The sequence below is a fragment of the Pseudorasbora parva genome, chromosome 14, assembly GCF_024679245.1.
Source record: "Pseudorasbora parva isolate DD20220531a chromosome 14, ASM2467924v1, whole genome shotgun sequence".
Taxonomy (NCBI): Eukaryota; Metazoa; Chordata; class Actinopteri; order Cypriniformes; family Gobionidae; genus Pseudorasbora; species Pseudorasbora parva.
In genome coordinates, this window is record NC_090185.1 from 23,271,137 (window position 1) to 23,291,643 (window position 20,507).

At 38.7% G+C, this 20,507-nt stretch overlaps 1 protein-coding gene across 20 annotated transcripts in view; it reads right to left on the reverse strand.

Moving 5' to 3' along the window:
- Positions 1-20,507, reverse strand: part of celf5a (cugbp, Elav-like family member 5a) — a 285,909-nt gene that overhangs the window by 106,218 nt on the left and 159,184 nt on the right. For all 20 annotated transcript variants that reach the window (XM_067415926.1, XM_067415920.1, XM_067415913.1 and 17 more), the window contains exon 3: positions 9,439-9,487. In XM_067415926.1, the coding sequence (XP_067272027.1) occupies positions 9,439-9,487 (49 nt within the window). The remainder of the gene's footprint in view (positions 1-9,438; positions 9,488-20,507) is intronic.

A 20,507-nucleotide genomic window follows, 5' to 3' on the forward strand; every position in this document is an offset into this window, starting at 1 on the left:
AAATGATGGAGGATGAATTGTTACTAACGAACGACATATTTATATATAGCTATATACGCTGTACAGACACCAATGTGGGAAAAAAAATATCCCCTCATCTTTTCATCCAGCAGTCTTCTCCAGATATCCATTAGTTTCATTTCACACACTTTTTAAGTATCTCTTTTAAAAAGCAGCCAGCATATGCTGTCATTTGACTTTCTTTGAACTGTAGCATATTTCTTTTCCATCGGCCTAACTTCCCTCAGAGTGTTTTAAAGGCTTTTTTATCAGGCTGAAATTGAAGCATGCTAAATTATAGAATAAAAGAATTACAGACAAAAGCTTTGCACTTATTGAAAATCTTTCTTACTGATAAATCAGACGATCCCCGATACTGGCCCTCGGATTGTCGTTAAAAAATCTCTCTCTGTCGATCAGGGTCGTTTGCATATATAATATGCGAATGCAAATACAATACACACTTAGGTTTTGTAGTACCTATTGGGTTATTTTTTAATTAGTGTTTATACCATGATTTATTCGTGAACTTATAATAGTGTGCAAGGCTGAAAGATCTTGTACAAATTCAGGCAAATACCAAAAACAAAAAGTGGTTTATAGAAGGAACACGCTGACTAAATATGAATTCTGACTCGCATTATGTCTAAGGATGCTTGTGTTGTAATCCATCCTTGGATTTTACATGTAATATTCATCAGGCTGAGTTTGCTCACTTGCCACGGAAAAACCTTGAGGTATTTTCAGGCCTGCCAAAAAGTGTGTCCGTGTGTGTGTGATGTAAGACTCACAGGCAGTGTGTTAGGATGAGCTGGGTCTCAAAGCAGTTCTGGATGTAGTCTGTCGTAATCTCCTCCCATCTGCTGAAGGAGCTGCTCTCCCCGCACAGCGCCCGGGCCCTGGCCCGCCCCATCTGGGCTTTTCGGACACTCCAACGCACTACACTGAACTGTGTGAACTTGTTTGTGTGTCTATATATGTGTTGGCACTGAAGTATCTATGTTGTGAGTGTATCTAGGTAAGGTTTTTACGGTGGCCGATTTAGCACACTGCATCTGAAGAAAACAAGCAAACAGAAAAACACCAGCTAATTAAAGGGTTAGTTCACCCAAAAATTTAAATAAAAAATAACGACTTTATCCACCAAGTTATTGAAGTGAACTCGACGCATGCGCGAGAATATGACGCAGATCCGCCGTTCAGATGCATGACCCAGAAGAGGACATCCGAGACCTACACGGAAGACAATAACTTGGTGGATAAAGTCATTATTTAGATTTTTTGCGCACAAAAACTATTCTCATCGCTTTGTAAAATTGTTTTACAGCCACTGTAGTGAGATGGACTTTGTATCGATGTCTTCAGTGCCTTTATGGGTCTTGTGAGTGGGAATGTACTGAATGCCAATGGAGGCCTATCTGAAGCCTTTCTCAGCCATCAGCTTTCAACAAAAATATCTTCATTTTTATTGTTCTGAAGATGAACGAAGGTCTTACGGGTGTCCAACGACATGAGGGTGAGTAATTAATTAAATAATTTTTGGGTGAACTAACCCTTTAAGAAAACACCATCAGTTTGACAATACATATATTCACATATAACTGCAAATATTTAGCCTGACGTGGTCATACTCAATTCTAGTCAGAATATGAGTCTGAAACTGCTCCATTGGGCTGTGATTATGGGGCGTGTTTCAACCGAACCAGGAAAGACCTCGATTGGACAGACCTACAACCAATCAGAGCAACGAAGCGACGTCAACAGAGTTCAACTGCACTGTGTTGCCAAGTCCGCGTTTTTTTCCTGCGGGTCGTTTTCTATGTCCACGGGTTGAAGTGACTATTATGTGATATATAGACCCATGAGTGCGAATTTTAGCAGGCAACCTTGCCAAAATAACACACATTTTACCCCCCAAACACCATTTTTTTCCGGAGAACCCCCTGAGAAGCTATGGTTCAGGGCTAGTAGTTGGCGGGTTTTGTTGTAAAAACTTGGCAACCCTGTCTGCACACGCGCTGGAATAAACGATCTTTGCTGGTGTTGTAAAAAAATATATATTTTATTAAAAATTAATATATATAAAAATATAATTTGGTTGCATTATGAGTATTTGCAGCGTGTTTCTGTATTTGGTTGCATTGTGAGTGTTTGATTGTGTTGTGATTATTTGCATGACGCTTCCGTATTTGGTTGCGTAGTAAGTATTTGCATCAGATTTACGTATTTGGTTGCATTGTGAGTATTTGGTTGTACTTTCATTGGAAATATTTGCAGCACATTTCTATATTTGGTTGTGTAGTGAATATTTAAAACGTGTTTCTGTATTTGGTTTCATTGGGAGTATGTTGTTGTGTTGTGAGTATTTGGTTGTGCTGTGAGTATTTGAATCATGTTTCTGTATTTGGTTGCATTGTGAGTAATTAGTTGTGTTGTTATTATTTGCAGCATATTTCTGTATTTGGCTGCATTGTGAGTATTTGCAGCACGTTTATTGTATTTGTTTCCATTCTAAGTATTTGCAGCGCATTTCTGTATATGGTTGTGTTGGGAGTATTTAGTTGTGTTGTGACATTTTTGTTGCAGTCTGAGTATTTGCAGCACATTTACATTTATGCATTTGGCAGACGCTTTTATCCAAAGCGACTTACATTGCATTCAAGGTACATACTTTTACATTATTGTCAATTCTTGCTTTCCCTGGGAATCGAACCCATGACCTTGGTGTTGGTAGCACCACACTCTACTGGTTAAACTACAGGAAAGCCTGTATTTGGTTGCAGTGTGGGTATTTGTAGAACATCTGTTGTCAAACTGAGGATGTTTTCTTAATCTGCTGGTGTTTTTTATTTGTATGTGTTTTCTTCAGTAATAATTGAATTCTGACTGACAAAAAAATGCAACAAAATGTGACAAATGAAATGCACTAAATGTACTAAATTTTAAAATGTACAGCCCTATTTATTTTTAAAGAAAACTTTTCTATCATTAGCTTTATACAAAAACAGTAGAAGTCTGTATGTCCACATATAAAAAACAAGTAAACATGCATGTGTGTGTATAAAGAGGAATCAAAAATCAATCTTGTCCTTCATGTGTAAGAAGGTGAGACTGACAGGTTTTTTTGTGGCATGCTCGGGCATGTAAGATGAACCATGTGCTTGTGTGTCCTGAATATGGACGTATTGTGTGTGTGCGCATGAGTGTGTTTGGCACTGGAGAACGTGATAGCTTTAATGAGACGGCTGCATATGAAGGACTGTCATTAGTGCTGAGAGAGGCAGCAGCCTGGTGATTGCAGTGATTTGGCTCCGCTCTTTTTGACCTGTCCGACCAATCAGAACACCTCGAGAGCTCGCTTCAGAGCCTATGCAATCAGCCAGGACTTTGGCCCACTTAGAAACAGCCACCCAGCAAAATAAGTACACATGCAATAACAATGTTCTCCTGCAATCATACAGCCTATGCAATTAATGCCATAAGATGTGACTGATAAGAATAAAAACATATATTTCAAGTCTTAGTTAATTCTGGTTATATACGGTCAGGCTAGTGAACCAATCGAGGATGATATCCCTGAATGATCTTTCTGGCAATACCTAAATGCCTGCCTGCATTGTGCCATAAAGTGTAAAGTTTGGTGAAGGGGGGGTTATGGTGTGGTGTTGTTTTTCAGGGGTTAGGCTTGGCCCCTTAGTTCCAGTGAAAGGAAATCTTAATGCATCAGCATAACAAGACATTTTGGACAATTTCATGCTCTCAACTTTGTGGGAACATTTTAGGATTTGCCCCTTTCTCTTCCAACATGACTGCGCACCAGTGCACAAAGCAAGGACAGTTTGGTGTGGAGAAACTTGACTGGCCTGATCTCAACCCGATAGAACACCTTTGGGATGAATTAGAGGGAAGATATCAGTGCCTGACCTAAACAAATGCGCTTCTAGAAGAATGGTTAAAAATGGCCATAAACACACTCCAAAACCTTGTGGTAAGCCTTCCCAGAGAAGTTGAAACTGTTATAGCTACAAAGGGTGAGCCAACTCCATATGAAACCCTACGGATTAAGAGTGGGATGTCATTAAAGTTTATGTGCATGTAAAAGCAGGCGCCCCAAAACATTTGACAATATAGTATATGTTGTCATAAATTATTGATCATGTACTTTTTTACAGTATGTGACCGAAGATTACAAAAGGAGATGTTCTGTAGAATGTTCACGCTGCACTTTTCTATGCAATGAAAGTCAATGAAGTGTAACAAAGGTTCCAAAATGTACGAAATGCTTTAAAAACATGGCTTTCATTGCCATTTTCATGAACTTGATCAAATGTATAACTTAAATGCAAAGTAAAGGGCAATTCACACCAAGGAACTATAACGTTTTGATAATCGTTCACATTCTGGGAGAATAGGGAAGTCCACTGCACAACTATAACGATAACATCACAAAGAAACTATATTGTTGGAATTTTTTTCCAGCTGATAAATTATAAAAAAAAACACTGACAGACATTTGAGCAATTAAAGCGGCAGACGACATAACTTCAGTCCGTGCTTATAATAAACCTATTGTGTAAACATGAAGAAATCCGTTGTAAAGTAGTCTATTCAGCGGCATTCCAAATCTTCTGAAGTCATGTAATAAATTTGCGCAAGTAACAGATCCCAAAATGGCTTTGAAATCTTGTTCAAACTTCATAATATTTAAATTTAGCACTAAACAATTACTTTCTGTAGACACACTTGGCCTGACATGTCAATGTCCAGCTTGAAATCGAACATGATTGTGACCAAATTATGACAGTATTTTATTTATATTTCAGGGGGATGAGTGAAATGTTCCTTCAAAAAACCTGGAAGTGAGACCAAGGATTATGTGTGTAGGGTTATTACTAGATGGGATAAGAGTCTTGGAAGAAGACGACGTAAATAACAACATCTACACAATTCAATCTGACTTGTATTTTCCAAACGCTTTAGTCAGAGATAGAGGAAAACAAGTTTCATCAACCTATCTTCATTCTTCCCACTTGATACAAGCAGATAAACCATTATGAGAATGGCAGACTGAAACCCTGTCACCTTTGTCCATGCCTTTCTCTAAGGAAAAAAGGCAAGAAGAGTTTGTTTCTCAAGGTGATTGTAGCAGTGATAAGGGAGCAGTTCTTATTAGGGGTGACAGCGAAGGGGCCGCCACGGCAGTACTGACTGGATAACCTTGTGCCTGCTCGCCCTTCTGCGGCAGGCTCCTCTGCCTTGCCTCGGCGGGGACACAATCTGCTGGCTGGAATTACCTCGCAGCTGGAGGAAAACTAAACATGATTTCTGACCTTTACTTCTTGTGTTCAACAGTAACCTTTGGTGGTCCGCTTGCACAGACGGGCTGAAATGAATTCCCGACCGCTGTGTGTACGATTATGTGCATGTTGAGGCTGGGAATGACGAGCGAATCAGCGGTTGAAAGATGTTCCTTCAATTGCCGTCCTCTCTCTGGGAGGAGGCTAACTTGAAATGTTAATTGAAGCCAATTTGTTTCTACAAATGTTTGGAAACCTTAAGATACAAGCTACCTTATTTCTCCTCCCCCAAATGCAGCACCACCGATGCAAACTTTGACTCTTTGTTTGAATTGATATGGTTATTAATAGAGCAGATGCCATGATATATCTTTTAGTGAGCTACCTTATTTCAGCCATGCTAGTGCTAGAGCAAATGTTGATACTCTGCTAGAAATGATATTCCATGGCATCAAATATGTGAATATATCTTCAGGCAAAGCTGTATTCTTTGTCCAGGTGTATAGATGACTCAAAGAATACTCACAGCTAGGTGGATGAGCTCTTAAACATGCGACTTTGCATGTGTGAAGAGGATTAACATATATTTTTTCAGACATTTGGACCAGCCAAGCGTAATTGAAAGCAGTAATCTGGACCTCTTTTTTTTCCTTTTCTGAGAAAAAAACAAGCTACAATTACTTCTGGCATACTTGTCCTTCTTTGCTCATTACAGGCTTATTCCACCAACTTCTTCTTTCAGTGTGCAAGCTAGCATGCTTGCGCATGTTGTAAGAGGTTTCCTTCCGATGAACTCATTATTCCACAGCGCTCACCCCACTCAATGACACACTCCACATCTACCCCTGACCGTCACATCCAAGGAAATTCATGCAATCGTGCCCACTATCCTTTAGACTGGAGATAATGCAGGCATGGTGAAGTGCGGCTGAATCTTAACCAAGAGTGGAACCTAGAATTTAGTCAAGACGCTGAGGGGAAAATTGACCTGTTCCATTTTAGTTGAGAGGTTCAGTATGCGCATGTTTATTCAATGCGTTGAAGCACTTCAACGCATTGAATAAATGGTAAAATTTTCATTTCGCAGAAATTGGAAGTTAATTCCAAATCTATGGCAGGATCCACGACCCTTTTTTGGAAGATTTTAAACATGTCCATGATATCAACAAGAACATGCAAAGAAATGTTTTTATTGTATTTATAAATACTAATACACCACATTATTCCATTTCACACATGCGTTTGTCAACCCCTAAAGGGAACAGGAGGATCCCCAAATGAGCTGAAAAACAAGGACTAACTTTTGGATAATTCATATATCGGACTGGTTGGCTTGTGTAGGGCAATTATGTTATTTCTAGGCTGAAGGGAAAATTAAGAGATGAAACCTGTCATTGGGATTATTCCATTCTAAAAAAAAAAGGACAAGATGGTTGGTGTTGGGGCTATCTGCTCAAGGGGGTGGGACTTTCGGGGGTAAAAGATCAAAGTGACTAAAGCTGATTTATCCTGTGTTAGGGCTCAAATGCCTCTGAGAGGCATTGAACAGCCCTTCAAAAAGCAATAGCAGCCACCTTTATATCCAGCCTGTGCCAGTCATCAGGCTTGCCTGTGAAGCAAAATCAATCTGTTTCATATCAGAGATACCAGGGGAGAGGGAGAGTGTGTGTGTATATGTGAGTGTACAATCTGTCCCCAAAGCTCTTTTTAATGACACATGCTGCATAACAGAGCAAGGATAGAAAAGTGTTCAATAAGGCAAACATGCTGTTATCTGGAGATGAGGACTAATATAAAAAGGCTCGGATGGTACAGAGGGAGTTGTCAGTCAAACGTACTTTAATTTCTACTTTCAAATTCCTTTTCTGCTCAGCATGGACACACTTGCTTGGGCAGAAGTCCTTCAAATTCCTGCTAGCAAAACCGCCTTGGTACAAGAACCACCCAAGCTAAAGATTATTACCACAGAGCCAAACACATGTTGTTGACAAAGCACTTAACGCGCCCTCATGGATTCAAAAATGCACCTTTCACCAGGCAGCACACTGTTCCTTTATATTAATAATAACCCATCACAATATTAATTTAACTAGGCGGTATGTCAATCAGGCGACCCAACCAGGAGATTCTTTCAAACCATGACCGCATGCAGATTGAAATGATTTTTTTAAAGCATCTAGAAGAACAATTTAATCACATTAGCTCTATAGACTTAATAACCACTGTCAGAAAACCCTTGTGGGGGAGGTTTAGAAGATCTCTTCCTTTGTTTTTCTTTGAACAGGTGTGGTGACCTTTCAACCACTTAATGAGATTATGAGAGTAATTAGAACTGGAGCCACCGAGGGTCCCAACAGTCAGCCCGCTTGAACTCGAGAGAATAACCAGTGTCCATCTGGGTGCCACCTCAGAATTAGAGAAAGAAACGTAATTAAGTCCTAATGCATGGATCCTCAACTACTCTAGGGAATGGAGAACATGCCCATGAAGAAAAGTAGCATTAGCGTACGTAGCTAGCAAGCGCTGCCTAAAGCAATAGCAAGTCTGTCAAAGCAGGACACACTCTACGATTGGCCATGGGTTGGGAAAGAAATCCCCTGCAACCATTAAAGTCACAACGGTGTTGGATTGCTCCTGGGGTGCTACTCGGAGCTGTTCATTTAGGATGATGTGCAACTATTGGGCCTGACCTAAGCACACTCTTCATCTCCAACATGACCACCGAGAGGAAGGCAATAAGGGACCCAAGGAAACCCAATGGCCGTCTAGGGAGCGCTAAGGCTGGCCACTCACAGGGAAGCCAAAAGACAGCAAAGTGTCAGAGTCAATGCAAACACACACACCTCTACAATGGCAAAATCAATGGGGCTTTATGAGGCATCAATCTCCTTTACAAAGGCCTGCTTGTCTACTGCTGGGATGGACCATTTGGATGTGGCACTTTGACATTCACCATTTTCCAAAAATTGCTGGGGAAGGCTTTTGGGGATTTTGTTGACCCATCCCTGATGGTTTATCTCATTCCCTTAAAGATTCTTTTGTCTGCCGTGTGGTCAAATTGGGAGCATATTTTTTTTAAGTTTCTAAGGGTCATTGAGTTTGAATGGTCCTTTGGAAAGACAAAAGAATATAGTCATAGTTGTCTGTTTAGATCAGGCATGGTCTGCTCCTGAAGGGCCACTCTCTCAAAAAATGTTATTTCCAAACACACCTAATTTCCTGTAATCCTCAATAAACTTAAATCTGTGGAGCAGAGTTGCAGATGCCTGGTTTAGACCATTAAATGAATCATGAGCTTGGCCATCAGTCCCTAAAAATTGCCTATTTGGAGCTAGAAAAATACCTATTTGGCTCTATTTTACGCCTTTTCAAGTACAATAAATCCTCCACCATGTTTGTGTGGGTGATTTCAATAGATGGATCTATTTACAGTAAAGAGCAGATCACGTGCTATAGATTCAGAACCAAGGGTCTTGGCAAGTGCCTGCAATATAATTGATTGTTAGGCAAGTTGTGCATCCTCGGCCAACCTTGCTCTACATTCTCCCCCAACATCCATCTCTATGGCATTTACACCTTTTGTTTACAATATTCCCCTTGATTTGACCAGACATCAAGTTGGGGGTTTGGGGCTCAGGGCTCCCGTTCCAATATCTAAGCTAATTACTTTTTAATTTACAGTGTGCCGTTAATGGTCTTGGCAGGGGGAGCAAGGTTAGACAGGCAGCAGAAGCCACTTCCCTTCCGTTCACAAGCACCATGACCTCCTTAATTAAAATGAATAATCTGGGCATCCATCAGATAGATGGAGAGAGAGTCAGAGAAAAGAATTGTGAAGATGGGAAGGTAGGTGAGTAAGACCCCTGCTGAAAAGACCAGCTTAGGCTAGACCCAATTTCCATGAAGGGTTATGCTGGATTTTATTTTAACCATCCTGATTTTTTGGGGAAAATAATTGAACGAAGCCTGGTGGGGGACATCAGTACCCCAAGATCTCCTGTTAGGTAACAGCATTCAAAACTCAACCAGCGCTTGTCAGTTTTGACGGTCTTTTCAGCAGGGAGAAAGGAGGATAAAGTAGTAAAGTTCATGTACATTCATACAAAAGCCATATCAAGTAAGAAAAGAGCAAGACAACTACCTCCACGGCTCTCGCTGTCAGCTGGCTTCACCTGGATGGGGCGAGTCATCTGGAAGAAGAAAAAACGGTACAGAAAAGACAAGCGGTTAGTTCAGACACAGGAAACTGCTGTCACCGCAATAAGCCTACAGCCTGTTAAGCTTATGTCGAACACAAAACAATCCTGTCTAAATTTTGATCAAATGCAAAATATCCACATGTCAGTTTGCAGGGAACTCATTGTCTCTTAAACATACAAGCTACAAGAGCGGTGATTTGTACCAGCATGCCTTCCGTTGACTCGCATCCTGTTTCTATTTTTGACGTGCTGCACAGCTCTAGACACTTTATTTTATCCATCTCAAATAAATATTGAGTCAAAATACGATAGCACGTTGATTTATATTGCCTGGTCCACTCATTGATCATATTGCTAATGCCACAGGCAGCTACACAGCCCCCGATTTACTTATACGGGAAAATCTCTAAAACATTTGGCAAAAATTATGCTTCAATGACGCGTTCCAAACCAGGAATAAAACACAAGAACTCTATCATAAAATAAGCTTTTTTAGCTCAAAGTCCATCTTCCCTCCTCAAAAAGTCTCTGGTATCTGATCAGCAAGTAGTTTTTTGTTTGCTTTGCCATGCTTGCTTGGTTACAGTGTCTAGCAAGGAGGAAGTGAAATGCAACAACAATTAAAGTGGAGGCAGCCACAAGAGAGAGAGAGATCAATGAAGCCCTATTGATCCCTGCCCCTTAGGCTGCGGAGAGTGTCTGGAAAGGAGGGATTCTGTGGGTAGAAGGCTCACAGTAATCTACTAAAGCCTGATAAGAATGGCATTTGTTGGATTAGATGCCTCTGTCATCACAGTTTTTGTGCTCCGTATTTTGCTCGACAATTTTTTCCCCATTATCCCTGCAAAGGTTGAAGCCTTCTCTACTGATTCGTATTCTACAAACTTGAGCAATGCATAAAGTATATATATATATATATATATATATATATATATATATATATATATATATATATATATATATATATATATATATATATATATATATATATATATATATATATATATATATATATATATATATATATAAAGTGTGTGTGTGTGTGTGTTTGTTTGTTTTTTCTTCTTCTGCCTGTCGTTGAAGGATTCAGAAGGATTTTGCTGCAGGATCAAAGGATGTTCAATAGGTTTTTCTGTGTTCCTATTTATTCCTACCTGGGGATGTAATGTGGAACAGAATACTGTAAACATGAACTATTTGATTATTGGAGCAGCACAGATATCCATTTTATATTTTATATATATATCCATTTTATATACATCCAAAATAAATGTTCATGTTTACATAATATGTGTGTGTTTACTGTGTAAAATAGTATATAAAAAGACACTAATTCATGTATATATTTAAGAAAAAACTATATATATTATACATTATTTAAGTGCTGTCAAATCGATTAATCGCATCCAAAACAAAATGTCTTGCTTACATAATATTTGTGTGTACTGTGTATAATTATGTGTATTTATAAATACACACTAGTTCCTTTATATATTTAAGAAAAAAGTATATATTTATAAAATATTTAAACATAATATAAATTATATACATATAGTATATACATTTTATACATGCACATATTAAATATAAATTAATTAGTGTGCATTTATATATACATAATAATACAGTGTACAATCTGTCTATATCTATATACAGTACACAGAAATATTGTAAAAAAAAGAAAAACTTTTATTTTGGATGTAATTAATCACGATGAATCTATTTGACAACACTAATATATATATATATATATATATATATATATATATATATATATATATATATTTTTTTTTTTTTTTTTTTTTTTTTTTTTTTTTTCTGTTCAGGTTGATAAAAGATTCATCCTGATATCCCAGGGTTTATTTAGTTATACTGATCAGCTTGCTAGTATATTAACCCATATATTATCAATAATAAAAGTAATAGTCATAAAAGCTGATGGTATTTTAAAATTGTTCTAAAATTGTTCTAAACTAAACATTCAAGAGTTATTTCTTTAATTGTTGAAAAACAGGACAGATCCTGTCCTAAAGGCCTACTTTACACTATAACATCCATTCCCCAGCATCGTAATCCAATGGGAGCTTTCTATCGATCCAAAACAAACTGCTAATAGCAACACAGCAGGCCCAGTTTGGATGAAAAAGGGCCAAGAGCTGTGTGGAGATTTGCGACAAGATTACCCAAATTTGCAAAGCGCCCTTTGCATGCTCCCCAGCCATCTGTAACCTCAAATTAAGCCTTTATGAATGCCGCAGCAACTTTCGGCTCACGCAGACGCCAATTCAAAGGCCTGGGAAACGTTTGAGAGATGACAGGATCAACATTTTGCCTTTCTCCTCAACATATTTTCTTTTACTGTCCAATTGTGTGTGTGTGGGGGGGAGCAAACTGAAAAAGGTCAGTTTTAAAGACAGGCCAGTCCCATAAAAGCATGACTTGTTCAAGGAGAAACACCATAATGGGATTTTAAAATGCCTTAATAACATGCTGATATATGAGGAAGAGGGCCAGGCCAGATTCATTAAGTGTTAAACGTATCCATTTTCACCTTGAGGAACTGAATAACCTTCCTCTGAGAAATTATTCCATAAATTTATCCATCGTAAATAATAACTAGCAGGGTCTAACTCTTTGTACGAAGGGGAAAAGGCAAAAGATGTAATTCTTCTGAAGGTCGGAGTTCAGTAGCTTTGTCTAACACTCCGGTTAAAGGAAAAGTTAAAAAACAAAAAGTAATGCAGTTTGATGGTGTTGCACAGCATTGCAAAGAACAGCATTTTTACTCAGACGCTCTCAAGACAAAAACAATCCAATAGACCTATTTGTGAGATATACCCATCCCAAACAAATCATTTGACAAACACAAAGAGTTGCCCACATTAGCATTTATAGATACTTCGCAATATGCATGCAACCTTGTGGATGCGATGCATGGTAATAACGGAGATTTTGTTTTGCAAGGAAACGCATTCAGAACTACCTCATATCTGTAAACGCCATCAGTGAGATGTATTCCTAACAAATTGGACTTCTGCGTAAGGTTTATGGATTCACCTCTCTAACTAGTCACTGTCCTGGTCATAAAATGCTGGTGTAATGGTCCATTTGTTTTCCTAAGAGCAATGTGTTTCTCCCTTGTACATTTAGTATCGATGGAACTCAGTTTATTGCATTTTTCTCACCTCTAATGGGATGCTGTACACTTGAGGTACACACACACACACACACACACACACACACACACACACACACACACACACACACACACACACACACACACACACACACACACTATCACACACACAAATATTCTCAAAATTTCTGTACATTATGGGAGTCAGTTCATTTTAAACAAATGTGGGAACAGATAGGTGGGAACTTAAAGAAAACAAAAATGATAAAGGCTTAGCCTGTGAATAATATTTATAGGTTATGTACAAATAATTAAAGCAAATAAAATAATAATATATTATATTATGATTAATTATAAATAAACTAAATTATTATACATTAAAAATATGAATAATAATGACAAACTTATATATAGATAAATGTGTTACAAGTATATCAATATATCTTTAGGAAATAATTAAAAAAATAATGATAGGAAAAAAATAATAAATATCAATCTCATCCAGTGTTTTTGCTGTTAACTAAAACAAACAAAAAATGATTAAATATCATTTTTGTTCATTTAAATAAATCTGAAATATAATAAAATATAAATATTGAGTGTAAAACTTGAATTTAAAAAGCCAAACAGAATATAAAATTTTTAATGTTCCTTTGGCAATAAACTGAAATAAAATGAAGTTGAAGTTGAAGTACTAAAACTACTAAAATTAATAACATAATAAATTAAAGCTACACAGAAATATTTTAAAGAAATTATAAAAATGACAAATGCACAAGAAAATTACTAAAACCTAAAATTAAAACTGAAAATATAAAAATAAAAGCTAATGTACTAAAATTACTACAAATAATAACATGAATTAAAACTAAAAAGAAATATTAAAAAAATAATAAAAAACATTACAAATGCACAAGAAAATGACTAAAACCTAACAATTTTATTAAAACTGAAAACATAAAAATAAAAGTTAATGTGCTAAAATGACTAAAAATAATAACATGAATTAAAACTAAACAGAAATATTTTAAAAAAAAACTAATAAACATGACAAATGCACAAGAAAAGACTAACACTGATCTCAAACTGAAAATATAAAAACAAAAGCTAAATCAAAATATTCATAAGTGCTATAAAGGTATATAAATAATACTAAAATAATGTCAAAAGCATACTGTAACATAAAAGGTATACTTGTCTCATAGAATTTGAGGCAAGTATAACTAAATAAACCAGTTAATAAACAAACAATGGGTATGTTTTACAAATTTAAAAAATGCTAATCTTATTTTATTGTATATCTAATCGCGACCAAATAACATTAAATGTTATTCACAGTGCCAAATCATCACTCAAATACAATAAAAAAAGAAAATGTGTTGATAAAGTGTTTAATAAAGTGGTGAGGACAAAATTGGCTATGGCAAAAATAGGCCATCCCAACCGTAAAGGACACCAATGCTATAAACACACCACGCACATGTACATCAACTACAAAAACAAAAAGACCGGCAGTTGACACTTGTACCGTCATCAGGGAAAGCATTCGTTTAGCTCCTGTCCTGAGAGATTTCGCTACGCCTCTCTGTTGCTTTTATGCCTTTATTGCACAAGCGTTCTTTACTCATAAGATAAAATGAATGAGTTTAGCCTGATGCTGGGCTCCTTGCGAAGAAACAACAACACGTGTTCTAATTGTGTTAGATTCAAGAGAGGTTTCCACACTCGGAATGGCGAACGAACCGAGGTCCAGGACAAAAACAGAGGGATGGAGGGGGTTGGAGAGGATGGAAGGCAAAGGAGAGCTGCCTGCAACTGCCAGATAAGATTGCTTCTCAGTTGAGTGGCATTTCCAGAGTCGTGACTCCACCCTATTGCTCCCCCACATATGCTGATAGACTCGCGCTTATACGTTTCCCGCCCGCAGCAAAAGCACCGGCGTCCCTGTGTTTGCCAATCTGTTGTTTAAACTCAGCGGAACAATTCAAATCCCCACGTCCCGACGGGAGTGTGTCAGTTGCATCTCGTTTGGGATGATGCACACGATCCGACACACCCCTCCGGTCCCCAGCATTCCAGACCGGGAACGTATTCTCCGGGATTTTTCTAATGTAGCTACGGGAGCAACTGTCTCTTTGTCCTTGTCATCTGTTTCTTTAAGCGCACAATACTCGATAATCATGTTGTTTGCTGTGCTGCCGTCTTTCAAAAGGGGGAGCTATCAAACAGGGTAAACAGAAAATACAGTGGGGGATATGAAACAGCCCTTCTCCTGAGAGACAGTCTGTTCTCCTGTAGTGATGTTTGATTAGGCACCGCTGTGCTGGGGTAGATAGAAATTCCGAACAAGCTGCTCCGAGCAAATCGGGACTGTGCCTTGTTGCCTCCGTCTATGATGAATGTGAAATAATTCCCCTATTGTCTTTATGATGTTCTGCCATGAATTGAATGCAGGACAAAGAGTCAACATGGATGAAATGTACAAACAGTAAATGAGAAAAACGGATGTCGGATGTATATAACACTCTATTTTTTTTCCAGGTCAGTCGTCAAAGGAGTCACGGCTTACGGAATCCTGTTAGGAAACAGACTTTGTGCTTCGCTCACCTGCTGGGTTCAATGTTCAAAAGGCGTTGCGCACCATAGCGCTTTTTTTTGTTCGCATGCAACATTAAAACGGCTCACAACTTCTAACAGTTCAGTGTTGTGCTTTTTAGAAGAATGGAAGAATTTCATATAACGGATTGTATATGAGGTATATATTTACCTATTGCATTTCAGATAATAGACAATTAAATGTTTGTTTGACCAATTATCATGAGCTATTATACGGTTATAAAAAAACAACTATATTTAAAACGAGTGATAATTTAAAAGCTATGGCAACCCTGCTGTGAACAAGCTTTCTGATTAAGAGTCGGGCATCTTGCGTGTGTGTGTGTGTGTGTGTGAGCATGGCAGCAGTTTGCCTGGAGTTTAACAGTGAGATAACAGCCTATTCCCTGATCATTATTTAGCATTAGCAGGCCATCAAAGCCCCTTCTCCTCTGTTATTCCTAATAGGGAAATAAACACCTTTTGACTAGAGCATCCCAGCTGCGATAATTAATATTTCCAATTATTGATTTGAAAGTACGCTGTGTGGTGACAGCCTTGGGCCTCGGCTCGCCTAATAAATCCACCGTACAGGAAGGTGAGAGCGGAAGAGAGAGGGACAGCGAGAGGGAGTTATTCTCCAGCAGCAGTTTTTAGTTCGTGTTTTCCACACAAAGCTGCCGCATGAGTTGCAATATAGCACGGGCTACTTTTCTTAAGCATTTAGGCACTTGACAGACCCAGCACACATTCACTTCCGTTATATGGAAAAGAGTTAGCCTAGAAATCTAGATCCACTGTAGCGACAGCAAATCTATTTTGCCGCAAATGTAGTCCAGCAACTCTCAATAGACTTCTGAGCTGGAAAAACCAAACTCTGCTCAGGCCAATCACATCGTGTATAGAGTCGGTGGGCGGGGCTTAACATAATAACGGCAGCGTTGTGTGCTACTTGTAAACAAACAAGCTGGCGAACAGCGGTCTTTGGAATCAGCTTTGACCGCGACTCTGGAAGACTTGGAGTTAAGCTTTTCTCTGAGAAAAGAACAAAGAACGGCACTGAAGTCATCCTTATAAAGGGGAAGATGTGTTCAGAGTTTTGCAGACCGGATACAGCGAAGGTTTAATTATCAACTAGTTCCGCTTCACGTTGCTCTGGTTGGTTGTAGCGCTATCCAATTACATGCAGAGGGAGTTTGAAAGACAACCATTTATCCCATCCCTCGGATTGAGCTCTGCCAATGGTGAGTTCCCAGACCCAACATCTTGATGTGGGTCTGGCTTGTCAAGTGGCTAATGGCTCGTTTTCACCGAAAGGTATGGTTCAGTACATTATGCAATTTCTGTTCACAAGTTGTGAATGGTACCCTAATTACAAAACGCACCATACCACTTTTTTTGCCATCCTTCCATTGGGGTACCCTAGCACAGTAGTCCAGTAGTAAAGGGTGGGGCTAGACTCACTGCAGAACATTGATTGGTTGACAGAGAATCATCACTTGCGCTTTTTCGGCTGTTTTTTTCCTTGCAGCCGGCAGCCTTGGCTCAAACAAAGTGCGTCTTCTTCTTGTGACAACAGCCACATGCCGAGAAGCAAGAACAAGATCTGCTGTATGTCATCTATTGTTGTTTACTGTGCCGCTTTCTTCTTCGCACAAGATTGACGGTGATCGCTACACCCCGCCTATCATAAAGGAACTGTTGGCGGTGGAAACGCAAGCTGGATCAGGGTTTACGATCCTGAATAGTACTGTATTGTACTGAACTGTACTGCACTGCACCGCTCGCTGGAAACGAGCCATTAGATGTGGTCCAAAAATGTATTTTTGTCCTCCACAGATGTGAAAAAGATTTGCCAACAACATGAGGGTAGATAAATGACAAAATTAGCAATTTTGCATGAGCTCGATCCCTCGGGTCATTTTGAAACTCACTTTGAAACAAAAATTAAAAAAAATGGTTAATCACTCAAAATGGTTCGAGTGTTCATCAGAGTGGTCCAAGACCTTAGGACATTTGTTGCCTTTGAACCATGAATACATTTTGTTTTTACTAGATTCGAGTTTTATGTGGTTGTAATATAAATTAAAAGTAACAAATTCTTCCCTCTGGGGTCAATTCGACCCCCTTAGGAATTAATGGAATGCTTCGGTACACATAAAAAAATCTATGAAAACGCTCAAAATTCAAACTGAAAATGCAGAAACTTTACCTAAATGAGATTTCAAAATATCCACATGTATCTGAATGCATACTTAAGAGATTTAGAACAGCTCATTTGTTCTATATAGAGTTATAAGAACATCAAGTGGCAAGAGTCATGAAATATCATGTTATGACACCCAAATTGACCAAATGTAAGATGGTTATTGCATATATTGGAATTATTATAATTTCAGTTGAAAAAATGTTTAAAAAATGCTTATGATATTGTTACATCATAAAAAATAAAAAATGACAAGTTTTCTGGACAAAAACTAAATATAATTTTAGGGGTATGGGTCATTTTGACCCTCGCGGGAAGGATTTATTACAGGATGCAACTTGTTTGTCTGCCAGTCTCCAAGAGGAAGAAAATGAGACAGAAAAAGGATGAGGGAGAACGTAGTGAAGAAGTATCTGCCAGCATGTGTGCGTGTGAGGTCCTTTGCTCCCAGCACCTCTGTGGAAGCCTTGATAAGAGTATCGACTGCACCGACTTGTCAATCATGGGCATCTGATGTCGAAAACTCCAATAGCTTCCCTCTTATTCGCAGAACACTCGAGGTCAGATGTAGCTCCAGTACCTTCGACCATTGACACTGCACTTTCCGAGCAATCTGGAGCGTTTCCAGTACTCTAAAAAATGTCTAACTCTGCGCTCCAGCTAACGTCGAGTTATCATATGCCCCATCAAGCGTGCGCTTTCAGCCTGACGTCCCTCAAAAGGTCAGCAGTCCAGATGAAATCTTTTCCCTCTAACGTTCCCAGCCTCCTAAGTTCTCACCACAAGACGAAGCTGCTGACCTTTCACAGGGATACAACCAGGATCCTAGCGAAGACCGCCAGAAAGACAGTGTCTGTAAGAGCGTGTACAATGGTTCCTGGAGTGAATTCAGCCTTAACACAGGTTTACCTGGAAGTGGATGAAAGGTCCGAGCTGAAAAACTCAACAAGAACAAATAAAAATGATAAAAAGGCTCTAATCCTACAAACGTTGCAAGCCAGTCACCGGAGTGTCAAAGTGAGATAAAGAGAGAAAGGTGGTGCACAAGAGAGATTCCCTGACTTCACAGCTGCCGTGGTCTTTTATCAGGGGAAGGGCATCTTTCCCAGACATCTCTGGTAAAGGCGTTCACAGCTCAAAGAAGCCATCTTTTCTGGAGAGAGATGTGAGGTTTGTTCTCTCTGTCAACAAATTCCTAAGAAGCACCATGGTGTTTGTTTTGATCTCCTTTTATTTTCATTTTCGTTTCCAGGCCTGTCTCGTAGAACCTATTTGAAGAGCAATTGGTGCTGTTTCATGTCAAAATATTGGCAATCACGTTTAGCGACTCTTATGTCTTCAAAGTCTCCTGATGACAGTTTTAAAAGCATGGGATGTCCGATGATAATGCTTCAACTTGCTTTGTAAAAAGACAAACAATCCCTCTGAAGGGCTGAAGAAACAATCCTTCTGAATCCTCCCTTGCTCAGAGGGTTAGGCCCCGCCTTCTCATGAAAGAAGTACTTACACACTAAAAATGCTGCGTTATTTTTTTAACCCAGTGCTGGGTAGTTTTTCTTTTGGTCATTTTTACTGTCAATACAAATGATAAACCCCAGTACATACCTACCCAATTTTGGGGAGTCTGTGCAAAACCGGTTAAAATTGGATACATTTGTTAACGGTCATTTTGTGTTTTTCTCTGAGAGAAAACTTACTGAGATAAAAATTCCAGAATGAAATTAAGGTTTTATAATTGTATTCCTTTACAATTATTACTGTTCAAAGAAGAAATGACAGTAGTTTCACATTTTGCTTTTGTCTTTTTTGAAACGTTTACTAGCGTCTGTTTGAAACACTAGCCGAACAACACTATAAGTTTAAATGCCATCAAACGAATGCACGACCAGGGCTGAAACACGACACAAACTTTTGACTGGTTTAAACGTAAATGTCTAACAGGTGAGATGGCATAAGGGTTAAGCTGTTTTTTAATGTCACTTTCATTGTCATTTAATGAACAGGAATAGCTTACTGATACCAGTTGTCTTCCCACAGATTCCCATTGGCTGCTGTTGCTACTCCTGTCACATCCTAAAACATTTACTGAATGAGTATTTTAAAAAGACTATAAAATGTTGTGTATGAACGGTTCCTGTCCTATATATTTTTTTATTTATAATGAAAAACCTTCAATAACAAGTCACTGACCCAGCACTGTAAAAAAAAAGTAAATTGGCTAATGTATAAAACCCAACAAGCTAGAGAAAAATAACCCAGCATGTGTTGTTTTTAACCCAGCATTTTTTAAGTGTATGTATCTAAATACTAGGGGTGACCCCTAATAGTCGAAGATTCGATGCATCGATATGCGGGACCTTATTCGACCACCAATCTCACGGTCGAATCTTCGCGGGTGTTATGAAACGAGGACCATATCATTTTGGCAATATGAGGGTGCTCAATATTAATGGGGTGCGTCTCAATCAGCTCCCTAGTTCAGTAGTCACGGCCCTGATCAGGGAGTCAGCCCATTGACTTATGTCCTGATAAGTGCCCTGACTACTGAACTAGGGAGCTGATTCAGACACGAGATGATTCAGACACAAGATGTGGCGCAGCGCTGAGCGATCCCTTTAAGGGCGCTGAGCTTCGCACCGGACGCGCCACGCCTTTAAAATTCGAACACACACCAGTGGCGGAATTCGCCGCCTGTCCACAGCATTTAAATTTATATTAGCCAATATTTCCCTCAAATCGTGAATGTACTGATTTCACCCTGTGCTGCAAGATACACTCATCGTGCAGCTCTTCTGTCAGAGGTTGATTCAAAATTAAGCTTGCGTGTATTATGTGCGCATTTGGTGTGAGAGACGCCGCTGAGCTTCAGTCTGGTGTGCGACCCCCTTTAGGGTTTTTTTTTTTTTTTTTTTAGGTTTATTTATCAAAATGTTCTTTTATATAATTGTATGATGTTCTGTATTTCGATCGCGGCTTTAACATGTTATGAGAAAACGGTTAACGAATGTTTATTCACCACATTACCTTTTATTTAAACCTAAATAAGAAAGCCATTGTCAGTTCATCTGTCAGTT